Genomic DNA, 15298 nt, shown 5'->3' on the forward strand with positions numbered 1-15298 from the left:
TTGGCAAAACTTTCTAATGAGTTTTAAGTCAGCATACAATCCAAAGGCTTTTATAGCTGACAAAGGCTCATCTTCTCCCATAGGTCTAACAGTTCTGACAAAATGTATAAATCTCCAAACTTTGACAAAGATTTCTTAGGAATTTTTTATTCTCATGCACCTAAAGGATGTGAACTTCCTTCGGGACAGTCATTTTAGCAATCTATGAGCACTGAAATGTTTGAAATTTGCTCAAATTACTATGTTCTAAAAAGAAAAAGCAAGAGAAAGATACAACTTTATAACAAAAATTAGGACAAGAACAACAAATGATCCTAATGACTAAAATCCTCCTAAATAGTTAATAAATGTAATACACTGAAACAGTGCATCACATCATTAACAACGGTGCATAGACAGGGCAAAATAATTTTTCCTATTATTATACTTTTGATGTATATAAAACTATTTCCATGTCTCTCAAGAAAATTGAGTTATCAGAGATCAGCTGATTTTAAAGATTTTTTAAAGTATTAATTTGATGTTTTTATCTTTAACTACTGAGAGACTCCAATGTTGCCTGATTGTGGCAAAGGGTTGACAGAAGAATTACTCATTGCATTTTCCAATTTCTACACATTGCTTAATCCAAAAATATTGCATGCAACCCATTAAGTGTTCTCCATTTTTAGTGTTTTACGAATAATTGCTTGATCAAAGAATGCTAAAAATATCAACTGTTCTGCAATGAAAATTAAACAGAACGTCAATACTTTGTAAACTATGAGTGTTAATCTGTCATCATTTAGTATTGTGTGAGCTATTTGAGAAGCTATTTAAATTGAAATAGAATGCCAAAAATTAGAAAGATAGAATATAATTAGGAAATGGTACATTTATATTCCTATTGGTATTTTTTCAAAGTCATTCCTTAATATTATTTTACCTCCAGATCTATTCATATCAAAATAAAATAAATTGCTGGAACTATTCAGCAGGTCAGGCAGCATCTATGGAAAAAGAAAAAAGGGAGTTGGCTCTTAGGGCTGACAACCTTCCATTGAAATTCAAAGGGAATAGTCCTGACCCATAAACACTGCATAGATACTGCCTGACTTGCTAAGTTTTTACAGATTTTGTATTTCTATTTTAGATTTCCAACATCTGCAATTTATTACATTTAATGCAGATTAATGACAATTCCTAAAGTGGGAATCATATAATGTGATAAGGTAATCAAATGATAAGGGAAAATAAATGCATCTTAGTCTTAATTTTGGTGCAGAATAATTGAAGAATGATTTGTCCATTTTGAAAGAAATCTGCCCATAAAAATGTAAGACAATAACAGCAATCCATATTCTACTATTTTGTGTGACATCTCCTTTCAAATCAAATTTGTGGGATTGAAGAATGATTTGTCCATTTTGAAAGAAATCTGCCCATAAAAATGTAAGACAATAAAAGCAATCCATATTCTACTATTTTGTGTGACATCTCCTTTCAAATCAAATTTGTGGGATTGATACAAGAAAAAAAAATTGAAGATCTATTTTAAGCATCTAAGAACATAATTTTGATGTCAGATTTGAGGTAGTTGAGCAATTAATGATACTGTATATACACACCATTAAAGGAAATACACAATGCTTAATTTGAATAAGACGCTATGCTCTACTGCAACCTGTATAAAACTTTCAAAACATGTTGTCATGATTCAACACAAACCTATTAAAATATGACCCTTTTTAGTTAAAATGATTTTTCCTTGAGTACGTGATGCAATATTGGAACTCAAATTTATGGGTGTAAATGGACAGTGTCAGTACATAAAAATTAACAGGCAGGTTGATTACGATTGTCACATCAATGTTCTTCCAAGTATCTGAGAATAAGAAAAGAGCTTTTAAAGTTCATTTTTGTCTTTAGTAGCTGTGAAAGCAAAGCAACAAGTTTGATACTCAGTTAACAGCTCAATTCACAAAGTTCTTTCTTAAATAGAATCCATTTTCTTATATTGTACAGTAGATATAATAACACACTGAATTTATTGTAACATTGTTGACAACATTTTCCCACTTTATTCTACACCATAGTAGGGAGAATTGTACATCAATAACACTGTCTCAAAAAAACATGTTTCAACTTCTGAATTGAAAAGTTTAGCTCTTAGGGATGAAAAACTAGTTTCAGCTTGACTGCTTGGTTTAGATTAATCAAAACTCGCCCAAACCAAATTAAATTTAAATACCCATTGTACCCTAACAAATTCAACAAATGATAAGCTTGGATCAATTTCTACGGTAATAAAAGTGTGAATTGCACCAGATTTATACAAATCCAAACATATTGACTTATTAAAGTACTAAAATTGGTCTCTCCAGTCATAGCTCCTGCTGAATCTCTTCATTTAAAGAACCTGGATTAAAAACAAGAATTTATAATACTGATTTTTTTTCTTCCCTGGGTGTGTTTTGTAGGTGCTTGTTGAACTACATCTACAAACATGTTTTCTGCACTTGGACCTCTGCCTTAAGAAAAAGTTCTACATTAAACAGATTAACAATAGTCAACATTTAGTCACCATACCTAAAAATCCACGTACCAACTTGTGAGTAAAGTCACAAACTACAGTACATTTAAGACGGTATTCAATTTTACGTCACACTTTGTGTTCAATAAGTGCAGCAATATATTCACATTACTTTAAAGGCTGCACAACTGCCACATTAAATAGAAATGCTATTATCACTATTATTTTGCTGTATTCTTTGGCTCACATATACACTAAAATACCATAAACATTATTTAGAACTCCTTTGATATCATATATAAATAAAGATACAGTACATACAAATGGAAGAAAATACTAGACACCTCTGTAAGACAGTAAATTTCTGAATATAAATAAGCAAATATTTTGTCATATACCTACATATTTAAACAGTTTTGTTACTGTAAAACTAATACATTTATTCCTTTTCACAAAAATCAGTTAACGTTTGGTATACACAATCTACACAAAATTAATATTTTTCTAGAAAGACATTTAGTTTCTATCTGTTACAGTATTTATGCAACTCTTACCCCCAAATCACAACTAAAGGGGTAATGCATCTAGAATAAAATTTGGTGCTTCACACTCCATAATTTTACATTATGACAAAAAGCACCATACACAGTGTAGCTACGAAAAGGTTCTGCACAGTCTAGGTAAGTCTACTATGATAGAATTACACTTTACCTCTAAGGGTCAAATTCACAGCACGTTGTCCACAGTACTCACAGTTCATATTGCTGAGCTCTTTCAAAGGAACATACACGCTGAGGCTCACATGTAGGTACAATATGTATTTAGATTTTGCATCTCTTAAATAATTACTTCTAATAAATGCTGATTGGCTAAGGAATAGATTTACATACTGCCTGACAGTACTGCAATGTGTTGCACAGATCTTCAAATAACACATTTATTGTACATTGTGATCAGTTTCAAGAGAAAGCATTGACTAGTACTAGCAAACAAAACCACTTAACCAATTACAAATCCTGTCCCAGTCGTTCTATCTCCTCAATGAGGAAGTCGATGTCAGATTTTGTTACAGCTGGATTTGAAATGACCATGCGGAAGAAGTTAGTTTTATCTCCTTGAGGCTGATACCCGACCATTGTGGTGCCACATTCCATCATTAGTGCTTTTATTTTTGGAGCAACCTATCAAAAGATCAGAGATTAAATTTCTCTGAGGAAGACAATGCTCAAAAGGGACATATAAAATAACACATCATTAGTTAAGGAATAGAAAGGCATAAAAATAGAAATACCAAAAAATATTTGTTTCACTATATTTCCAGACATCTTTACTCTTGTTCTGGAATTGTATTTAATCCTTCATAGAATTCTAGTAGAAACATTTTTTATATTTTTACTGAATTTTGTGTGGTTCTGTAATACATTATCAACTGAACACTTTTCATTCTGCTTGTAATTTTTTATGGAACATATTCTTAACATAAATGTGAAAAAATGAATTAACATATACATATTATTCAAATGATGCAAATTATTGATAATTGGATTTCATGCACGACAACCCTTTTATTGATATGTTCACAATTTAAAAAACTTTTTCCCCCACTGAAGTTGGTGTGTTACTAAGTGGAACCAATCAGAGCAGTTAGAAGGCCCAATGAGAGTTTAAATATATCAGAGTAATTGAAAATTAAACTTAAGTTTCAATGAAATATTTTTAATGCTTTTATTCTTTGCTCTCTTCACTAACAGAAAATAGTTTCTAATAATTCTTAGTACAGACATTTTATTCTATGTTTGGTGTCAAAAAGGTTGAATTCAAGAAGAGAGAGTACAGAGGAGATTTACTAGAACGTTACCTGGGTTTCAGCACCTAAGTTAAAGAGAAAGGTTGAACAAGTTAGGTCTTCATTCTTTGGAGTGTAGAAGGATGAGGGGGGACGATAGAGGTATTTAAAATTATGAGGGGGTAGATAGAGTTGATGTGGATAGGCTTTTTCCATTGAGAGTAGGGGAGATTTAAACAAGAGGACATGAGTTAGGGGGCAAAAGTTTAGGGGTAACACGAGGGGGAACTTCTTTACTCAGAGAGTGGTAGGTATGTGGAATGAGCTTCCAGTAGAAGTGGTAGAGGCAGGTTCGATATTGTTATTTTTAAAAAAAAATTGGATAGGTATATGGACAGGAAAGGAATGGAGGGTTATGGTGTGAGTGCAGGTCACTGAGACTAGGTGAGAGTAGGCGTTTGGCATGGACTAGAAGGGCTGAGATGGCCTGTTTCCGTGCTGTAATTGTAATATGGTTATATGGTTAAGTCTTGCTGAAAGGAACTTCTGGACTGTCTGTCCCTTGTTGCACAGATGTTTACTTCCATTAAATTGCAGTTTTTTTTTGAGAGAAGTATGTTCCTTTGTAAATAGTCAGGTTTGTAAATGAAGTGTGCAATAATTCCAGGGTGATGAGAAAGAGGGAAGGCATTTTTAACTAGGAATACTGGGAATCCAGAGCAATACACACAAAATGCTGAAAGTACTCAGCAGGTCAGGCAGCATCTCTGGAGAGAAATGTATAGTCAACATTTTGGGCTGAGACACTTCATCAGGTCCTGATAAAGTGGCTCAGCCCATAAAGCAACTCACTTTCCTCCAGGGATGCTGACTGACCTGTCAGGTTGCTTCAGTGTTTTATGAGTCTTGCGACTTCAGTACCAATATGATGCAGTCTGCACAATATGATCAAGTACAGAAGATACTAGTTGTCAGCGCGTGCGTGATTCAGATTATTCCCAAACCTGTACACTTTATCTAAATCATTCTACAAATCTATTCCCTTCAACTATGTATCCAATTCTCTCTTGAATCTTATTATTGGATTTGTTTCTATCAGCCATTCAGAGATAAGCCAACTTTGCATGAAGTATAGTCTATATTTTGTGGTCGGCAGCAAAGTGCTTCAGTTTGCTATTTACCACAAAGTGAGATTAAAAAGTAGAACACTAGAATACTACAGCACAGTACAGGCCCTTCAGCCCTTGATGTTGTGCAGCCCCATATATTCCATTAAAAAAAGTACTAAACCCACACTACACCATAACCCTCTATTTTCCTTTCATCCATGTGCCTGGCCAAGAGGCTCTTAAATACTCCTAATATTTTAGCCTCCACCACCATCCCTGGTAAGTAATTCCAGGCACCCACAACCCTCTGTGTAAAAAAAACTTACCCCTGATGTCTCTGCTAAACTTCCCTCCCTTAACTTTGTACATATGTCCTCTAGTGTTTTTTATTTGTGCCCTGGAAAACAGGTACTGGCTATGCCACTCATAATCTTGTAGACCTCTATCAAGTCCCCTCTCATTCTTCTATGCTCCAAAGAGAAAAGTCCCAGCTTTGCTAATCTTGCTTCATAAGACTTGTTTTCCAATCCAAGCAACATCCTGGTAAATCCTCTCTGCACCCTCTCCATAGCTTCCAAATCCTTCCTATAATGAGGTGGCCAGAACTGAACACAATACTCTAATGTGGTCTCACCAGAGATTTGTAGAGTTGCAACAAGTACAATCACAAATTGTAAATATAGGAGGCAAAAGTGCAATTTTCATAGAATATTATGAACACTTTATTGAGTACTATGTAAAAAAAAGGAATCTTCACTTAAGGTGAAGACAGACATGATATATTATAAATTTATTTCAATAAAGTTAACATTTAAGTCCATTATATTTTGAATTTTTAGCTCAAGTTCTTTAAAGTCCTCATAATTTAAATCATGAATTTTGGAACTAGTGGTTTTTAAACAAATTAATTTAGTAGACCTTTAAAATCTCACAATATCCCAAAAATATAACATTTTCAGATTATTTTACAGACAAACTGGTTCACAAATGCCTACAAGTTATGTTAAATTAACAATTTTTCTTAGTTAAGGTAAGGAAGTTGAGGGGCTAATGAGCTAAAATTAGAGAATCATAAAGTTTTAAAGCACAGAAATAAACCCTTCAGCCCGCCACCTACATGCTGACCTTTTGGCCTATCTTTGCTATCCCCATTTGCCTGTTTTAGGACTGTATCTGTCTAAATATCCCTTAAGTATAATAATTGTATCTGATTCCATCACTTCCTTTGGGAGTGAGTTACAGATATCAATCATTCTCTGTGTAAAACAAAACATACTCCTAAGATTCCCTTTAAATCTCCTACTGCTCACTTTAAAATCTTGTTTTTGATACCCTACAATGGGAAGCATCTACCCCATCTATGCCTCGCATAAACTTATACACATTCATCAGGTCATCCCTTAACTTGCTTGGCTCCAGAAAAGTAAAGCCCAGCCTTTCCAGTCTCTCCCTGCATCTGAAAATGTGCAATCCAGGCAACATTCTGATGAATCTCCTCGGCTCTCTCTCCAACACAATTGTATTCTGCATAGGATCCTGAACAATATATTCTCATATCAGCTCCATTTTTCTATCAATCAACTTCAGTCCACATGCTTGGGATAAAGGTCCTTTTGTCACTGGAGACCATTTCTCTTTCCTGGTATTATCAATACCCACTCACAGTTTTGAATAACCTCCATCTAACTGCTCCTTAATCTTCTCCACAGCCATTGCTCACCTTCTTACAAAACATGATTGATACTGGGTAAATGTTTCATCCCATTGTTGGACCCTTCAAATACACCTAAGATCAGCCTTATTCTTTTCTGTTGCTGCACAAATTTTTGTGAAGATCCAAAAAAAGTCAGTTTTTAACATATTTTACAAACAGTGTGACAGCTGGAAATACAGACAGTGAGCTACATACAAAAGAGGTGCAGTGATAAGACTTGCCAGCTCTTGAATATTCAATTCACGTGCATTATTTGAGACAGTAATCAGCATTACTTTCAGTAATAAAGCATGCTTAGTGACATACTAACTTCATAAAAATAGGAATTAATTAGACAGACAAGCATATTACACAATTAGTTAACAATTATTGCTAAAACAAATGTTTTATTACTTTAACAATTACAATTGCTTGCAAAATTAGTAAATTTACCTTGCGAAGCTTTTCCTTTCTCTCTTCACAATCTGGCATGTCGCGAAAACTTGGTGGAATATACCAGAAGCAAACATTTGTGTGCTCAGGCTGCAAAAGAAATGAAAAAAGTTTGTGTTTTAATTGTTGCATACCAAAAGATAACAGGTCAACAGCAACGAATGGAACATTTTTCTGTGATTGGAACATAGATCAAAGTCAGTCAGATTAATAGGTCAGACAAGTGTATCCAGTAAAACTTGCAGTGCAAAAGGTTTTCAGGAAAACAAAAGTGATATGAATTATTATGGCTACGTTCTTCCTCACCATTAATGAATAAAGGTGTACTTCTCCTGAACAGCTTATCTTAATTGAACACAGAAATAGGGGCATTAATTTATTGTATTCAGGAAGACAGAGTTTCAGAAGATACAGTCTAAGTGACTGAAGGTGTTAGAGCAGAGGGCATATAAAGCAAAAATTATTGCCTGCTATTCTAGAATTGAAGAAGAAAATGGGTGCTAGTTACAATGTTCAAAAAGAAAAGGAAAGCGAATAATAATCATTATACTTACTTCTGCATCAAATACCATTTGATATCCTTCCCTCTTTCTAATCTTGTTATAAAGGTACATTGCCAGATCCAAGCACTTGTTAATTTGATTTTCAAATCCCACTGTCCCCTGCAATGCAATGAACAACAAAACTATTAAATATTGAGTTCAGAATAATTAAAACCACTTTTGAAAATCATTATTTATGAAGCCATTATAGTCATTCTAAATTGCAAAAACATTCTGTTAATACCAATGATGATTAATGGGAGCCAAATATTTTGAACATAAGAAGCAATTATAACACTTGATTGTACTTGTCAGATTGAGTTACTGCATTAAGTAACTGGAGAGGAGGATGAACAAAATTAGAAACTAAATATTCCAAGGTAATCAATATTTAGGAAGGACAGGCTAATAGGAAGGAAAGATGAGGGAGTGTTGTTATTGGATCAGCAGATTATAACATTGTTTTAGTATCACAGAGAACCTTGTTGCAGTTGTTTATAGTAGTTATGATGTAGTGCATTGTATGAATTAGGATATTAGAGGCCTGTATAACAGCAGTGATACAGTAATTGCGCAGGTATTAATCTCCTTACAGACTGAGCAAACTACATTAGCACTAACAATGTACAGGATTAATTCCTAGAAAATCTACAAGATACATTTCTGGATCAGTGTGTTGAGGAACCCATTGGGGAGCAGACTATTCCAGATAGAGTACAGAGTAAAGAGAAAGGGCTAATTAATTGTTTTGTTAACGGACCTACTAGAAAAGCATTTTGCATTGTTTGAGAGCCCTAGTTTCCAGTCTACACAAAGTGAACTATTAAGCCATAAGGATTAGATTGACTGCAGTAGATTGGTTAACAACATTAAAGGCCAGAAATAAGAAGATTATACAGTGTAACATGTGGCTAAGGAGTTGGTGTAGGAGGGAGGGTGTCAAATTGCTGGATCTATGGGCTTGCTTCCAGGCAAGGTGGGACCTGCACAAAGGAGCCAGCTTGCACCTGAACTGAAGTGGAAGGAAGGTTAGCCAGTGATGCACGGGGTGGATGCTTAAACAAGAGTTGTGGGGGATGGGAGCCAGAGTGCCAGAACAGAGAGTGGAGAGGTTGTGGAGAGAAATGTTGTTACACCTCAAACGAAGTCAGGAACCAAAAGGTTGAGCATGGTATGACTAATGTTCTGAACTGCTTGTATTTCAATGCAAGAAGTATTGTAGGAAAGGTGGATGAGCTCAGGGCATGGATCAACACCTGCAATTATGATGTTGTAGCCATTAGTGAGACGTGGCTGCAGGAGGGGCAAGACTGGCAACTCAATATTCTGGGGTTCCACTGTTTCAGATGCAACAGCATGGGAGGGATTACAGAAGGAGGGGCAGTCAGGAAAAATGTCAAGGGAGTGCTCAGTCAGAACAGACTGCAGAACACGTTTAGTGAGGCATTATGGAACTGAGAAATAAGAAAGGTATGACCATGTTAATGGAGCTACATTACAGACCTCCCAATGGTCCAAGGGATTTAGAAGAACAAATCTGTAGTGAGATCACACACCGTTGCTAGAAACATAAGGTTACTATACTAGGTGATTTTAACTTTTCACATATTGACTGGGACTCCCAGGCTGTAAAAGGACTAGATGGGATAGAGTTGGTCAAATGTGTTCAGAAATATTTCCTTAATCAGTATGTAGAAGTCCCAGTGAGAGAGTGTGCAATACTGGATCTGCTGTTAGCGAGTGAGACAGGGCAGGTGATGGAAGTTTGTCTAGGGGAACACTTTGCATCCAGTGATCATAATAGCATCAGTTTCAAAATAAATAATGAAAAGATAGCTCTGATCTGCAGGATGAGATTCTAAATTGGAGAAAGGCCAGTTTTTATGGTATCAGAAAGGACCTGGCAAGTGTGGATAGGGACAGGCTGTTTTCTGACAAAGGTGTACTTGGTAGGCGGAAAGCCTTCAAAAGTGAAATTTTGAGGACACGAAGCTTGTATGTGGCGGTCAGAATAAAAGGTAAATATAAGAGATCTAGGAAACCTTGGCTTTCAAGACATATTGAGGCCCCGGTTAAGAGCTGCATCGAAGGTATCAACGGGTAGGAACAAATCAAAAACTTACGGAGTATAAAAAACACTTAAGAAAGAAATCAGGAAGATTAAAAGAAAGCATGAGTTTGCCCTAGTAAACAAGATGAAGGAGAATCCCAAGGTATTCTACAGATATGTTAAGATATGATAAGAATTGTAAAGGACAAAAATGGCCCTTTGGAAGATCAGAATGGTCGATAATGCATGGAGCCAAAAGAGATGAGGAAGATATTAAAAGGACCTTTTATATCTGCATTTACTCAGGAGACAGAGTCTATAGAAGAGTGGCAAAGCAGCAGCAAGGACATTGATCCAATACAGGTTACAGAGGAGGAGGTGTTTGCTGCCTTGAGGCAAATTAGAGTGCATAAGTTCCCAGGGATTGACAAGGTGGACTCTATGGAAGGTAAGTGCAGATATTGCAGGGATCCTAGCCGAGATATTTAAATCATCCTCAGTGACAGGTGAAGAACCAAAGGATTGGGGGATAGCTAATATTGTTCCACTGTGGGAATGTTATTGGAAGGCATTTTAAGGGACTGGACATATGAGTATTTTGATAGACATGAACTGATTAAGGTTTGATAGCATGGCTTCATGTGCGGTAGGTCATGTCTAACCAATCGTACAGTGCTTTTCAAGAAAGTTACCAAAGGTTGATGAAGGCAAGGCAATGGATATTGTCTACATGGATGTTAGCAAGTCCTTTGATAGGGAAAACTATCAGAGCCTGGTGCTGGATCTGGACCAACTGGTAAACTGGGCTGAAAAAGGGCAGACAGAATTTAATGCAGACAAGAGTGAGGTGTTGCACTTCAGTAAGACCAGTCAGGGTAGGTCTTACACAGTGAATGGAAGGGCAATGTGGAATTCTGTAGAACAAAGGGATCTGGGAATACAGATCCATAATTCATTGAAAGTGGTGTCACAGGTAGATAGGGTCGTAAGGAAAACTTTTAGCACATTGGCCTTCAGAAAGCAAAATAATGAGCAGAGGAGATGGGATATTATGTTGAAATTATGTAAGATGTTGGTGAGGCCTATTTTGGAGTATTGTGTGCAGTTTTGGTCACCTACCTACAGGAAAAATGTAAATAAGGTTGAAAGAATACGGAGAAAATTTATAAAGATGTTGCCAGGATGGAAGGACCTGAGTTATAAGGGAAGATTGAAACGGTTAGGACTTTATTCCTTGGAACATAGATGATTGAGGGGAGATTTGTTAGAGGTATACAAAATTTTGAGGAATTTAGATAGGGTAAATGCAAGCAGGCTTTTTCCACTGAGGTTGATTGGGACTCAATTAAAGGTCATGAGTTAAAGGTGAAAGGTGAAAAGTAATGAAAACATGAAGGAAAACGTCTTCACTCAGAGGGTCGTGAGAGTATGGAATGAGCTGCCAGAGTGGTGTGTGCAAGCGTGATTTCAATGTTTAAGAGAAGTTTGAATAGGTATATGGATGGTAGGGGTATGGAGAGCTATGGTCCCACAGCAGGTCAATAGGTGTAGGCAGTTTAATTGATTTGGTATGAACTAATGGGTCAAAGGGCCTCTTTCTGTGCTGTACTTTTCCATGACTCCATGATTTTATGACTAAAGGGAATGACCATGGACAAGCACTGGCTAGCATTTGAAGAAATAATTTATGATTTGCAAAATTGTACATTGCTCTAAGACACAGAAGCACAAAGAAAAAGTGGTCTAACTGTTGATTACAGAAGAAATTAAAGACAGAAGTAAATCTAAGTACCCCAAAAAAGGGGAAGCTAGGGGATGTTGGAAAATTTAGAACTCAACAGGATAAGATCAGGAAATGGATAAAAGAAGGGGAAAACAAAATGAGAATATACATTTGAGAAACATAAAAACAGTCTGTGAGCTTCTATAAGAACAGTGAATGGAAAAGACCAATAAAGGCAAATGTGGGTCCTTAACAGACAGAATCATAAGGTATTACAAAACAGGGATTAAAGAAATAGCAGAAAAATTAAACAAATATTGTGTGTCTTCATGGAAGGGCAGAAATAATGGGAGTGCAAATGAGGAAATAAAGGAAAGAAATACTATCAGGGTGGTTAATGAGTCTGAAAACTGTTGAATCCCAAAGGCAGATGATCCGCAAGCCTAACTTTGGTCAAGGTAGCATACAGATAGTGGAAGATGAATTTAAAAATTCTAGATTATGGAATGATTCCTGCAGAATGAGGGGTAGCAAATGTGACTCATTATTTAAGAAAGGCGGGAGAGAGAAAATGGGAAACTGCTTACATCGATACTAGGAAAAATACTGGGATCTATATTAAAAGGATGTGATATCAAGATATTAAAAAAATGACAGCACATGGAAAGGTGGATATCTGAATGGAAAATCACGTTTGGCTCAACTATCAGCATTCTTTAAGGATACAGAGCATATTAGGTGAAATCAATGGACATAATGTAGTCAGATTTTCAGAAAGCATTAGATAAAATCCCAAATAGACCCACTGATGAACAAGGAATTTGGGGTAAGATTCTACATAGCTTGAGAGGTGGATTAACAGATTTTTTTTTGGAAAAATTTAAGGATAAATGGGTTCAGTGACAAACAAGAGATTATCTGCAGACGCTGAAAATCCAAGCAATACACACAAAGTGCTGGAGGAACTCAGCAGGCCAGGCAGCTTCTATGGTAAAGAGTACAGTTGACGTTTCAGGCCGTGATCCTTCATCAGAACTGGAGGGAAAAAGATGAGGAGTCAGAGTAAGAAAGTGGGGTGGAGGGGGAGGAAGAAAGGTGGAAAGGGGAGGGATGAAGTAAAGAGCTGAGAAGTTGATTAGTGAAAGAGATACAGGGCTGGAGAAGGGGAAATGTGATAGAAAGAAGGCCATGGGAAAAAATAAAAGGGGAGGAGCACCTGAGGGAGAGAGGTGATAGGCTGGTAAGAAGATAAGGTGAGAGGGAAATGAGAATGAGGTGTGGTGAAAAGGAGTGGGTGCTCCCAATCTGTGTCAGGTCTCACCAATGTACAGGAGGTCACACTGGGAGCACTGGATAAAGCAGGTGACCCTACTAGACTCGCAGGTGAAGTGTCGCCTCAACTGGAAGGACAGTTCGGGGCCCTGAATGGTAGTGAGGGAGGAAATGTGGGGGCAGGTGTTGCACTTGCTCCACTTGCAAGGATAAGAGCTAGGAAAGAGATCAGTGCGCAGAATAGAACAGATGCAGCATTGATGGTGGAGGAAGGGAAGCCCCCTTCTTTGAAGGTGGGGGACATCTCCTTTGTTCTGGAATGAAAAGCTTCATCTTGAGAGCAGATACGATGGAGAAGGAGGAATTGAGAGAAGGGGATGGCATTTTTACAAATAACAGGGTAAAAAGAGGTATAATCCACATAGCTATGAGATTCCATGGGTTTATAATAGATAAATGGCTTCCAAGGTTTTCTTTACTTTGTTACTGTCTGTGAAGTAGATAAACCTCAGAGCTGTATATTGGATACATACTTTGATGATAAATGCACTTTGAACTTTGAAATGCTTCCTTCTTGTGGTTAGACAGTGGCCATCAATGTACTGCCAGAATCAGTCCTTGGGGAAAGGAGAAGAGAGCAGTAGTAATAGGGGAGAGTCTGTAGAAGGGCTTAGACAGATTTCGAGAATGGGTAAAGAAGTGGCAGGTGAAATATAGTGTAAGGAAGTGTCTGGTCATGCACTTCAGTAGAAGGAATAAAGGCATAGACTATTTCCTAAACGAGGAGCCATTTCAAAAATCAGAGGAGCAAAGATTCAAAGGTTGAGGAAGACAAATGCAATGTTAGCGTTCATTTTGAAAGGACTAGAAAATAAATACAAGGATGTAATGCAGGGGCTTTATAAGGCATTGATCAGATGACACTTAGAGAATAGTGAACAGCCTTTTCTAAGAAAGGGTGTGCTAGTATTGGAGAGGGTCCAGAGGAGGTTCATGAGAATGACCTCAGAAATGGAAGAGTTAATGTATGATGGCTCTGGACCCACAATTGCTGGAGTTTAAAAGAATGGGGGGGGGATCTCACTGAAACCTATCAAATATTGAAAGACCTAGATGGGGTGGATATGGAGAGTAGGTTTCCTATTGCTGGAGAGCAGGAAGCACAATGGGGACATTCTGTAATAATCAATAAACCAATTGTTTGGAATCAAATGAACTTGCCTGGTGTCTCAGGGCATGCCAGCACCTACACCATCCCCTGCCCCTGGTTCTCCTTCTCTGCCACCTGACCCACAGCCCTCCTATGGCAGCATTCCACCCTCATCATTCCCAACATCTATTGTTCCTGCCAGATTTACAAACCCGCTCTTCACTCCACCTTAACAAATACAGCAATGTGCAAAAGTCTCAAGCACCTTAACGATATAAATGTGCCTAAGACTTCTGCACAGTAATCTGAACATATGAACATTTGAATTCAGGGTCAGAATAGGACAGTCAGCCCATGAATAATAAGATCCATGTTAATGTTAACTCCTATGCCACAAACTTCTATTTTCTGCAATAATCTTTGATGGGAAAAGATCCATATTAACACTTCATGAACAATTAGATTTTGAATATGCGTCCTAAACACAATGCATTCTAGCTTCACTGTCACGACACTTGCTTATACAGTCAATTCCAACACAATTTCCCGTGTTTTGTACAGTGCTAAAAGAAACCACATTTGTAACCTAGGCAACCTCAGACAGGAACGACAGCAAAATTGAGAGAGATTATTTTCGAGAATATCCTGCGTGATTTTTTTGCTTGAAAAAGCATCACCTAATAAGTAAGGTGATGAAGGCATTTTAATTAGAAAATATTCATACATATAAAACAAACCAGACATCGGCCTATAAATTGAACCATATGACGCCCTTTATTAGTGTTAAACAATCAGTTTCGCTGGGAGTGAATTGTAAAATCCATCATTGTCGAGTTGGTTTACATATCTCTGGAATCTGACAGAAGCCATTCACACAGCTGCACACCTCTGTGCTTTTTCCTTGATATGCAACTCAGTCACGCACAATCGTCACTTGTGCAATGCCCCTGCCTGATCAGGTCCCACCAGGTCGCCAATTATTGGACAGTCCAAGGAAGGGTTTAATCG

The 15298-nt window shown here is 37.0% G+C and overlaps 1 protein-coding gene across 3 annotated transcripts in view; it reads right to left on the reverse strand.

Moving 5' to 3' along the window:
* Positions 1 to 1731: 1731 nt before the first annotated feature.
* The window catches only part of gad1a (glutamate decarboxylase 1a), a 56450-nt gene continuing 42883 nt past the window's right edge, over positions 1732 to 15298 (reverse strand). For all 3 annotated transcript variants that reach the window (XM_059966593.1, XM_059966591.1, XM_059966592.1), the window contains exons 15-17: positions 8108 to 8215; positions 7554 to 7643; positions 1732 to 3693 (exon numbers count right to left, since the gene is read on the reverse strand). In XM_059966593.1, coding sequence (XP_059822576.1) covers positions 3520 to 3693; positions 7554 to 7643; positions 8108 to 8215 — 372 coding nt within the window. In that variant the 3' untranslated portion in view covers positions 1732 to 3519. The remainder of the gene's footprint in view (positions 3694 to 7553; positions 7644 to 8107; positions 8216 to 15298) is intronic.

The sequence above is a fragment of the Hypanus sabinus genome, chromosome 4 (genome assembly GCF_030144855.1).
Source record: "Hypanus sabinus isolate sHypSab1 chromosome 4, sHypSab1.hap1, whole genome shotgun sequence".
Taxonomy (NCBI): domain Eukaryota; kingdom Metazoa; phylum Chordata; class Chondrichthyes; order Myliobatiformes; family Dasyatidae; genus Hypanus; species Hypanus sabinus.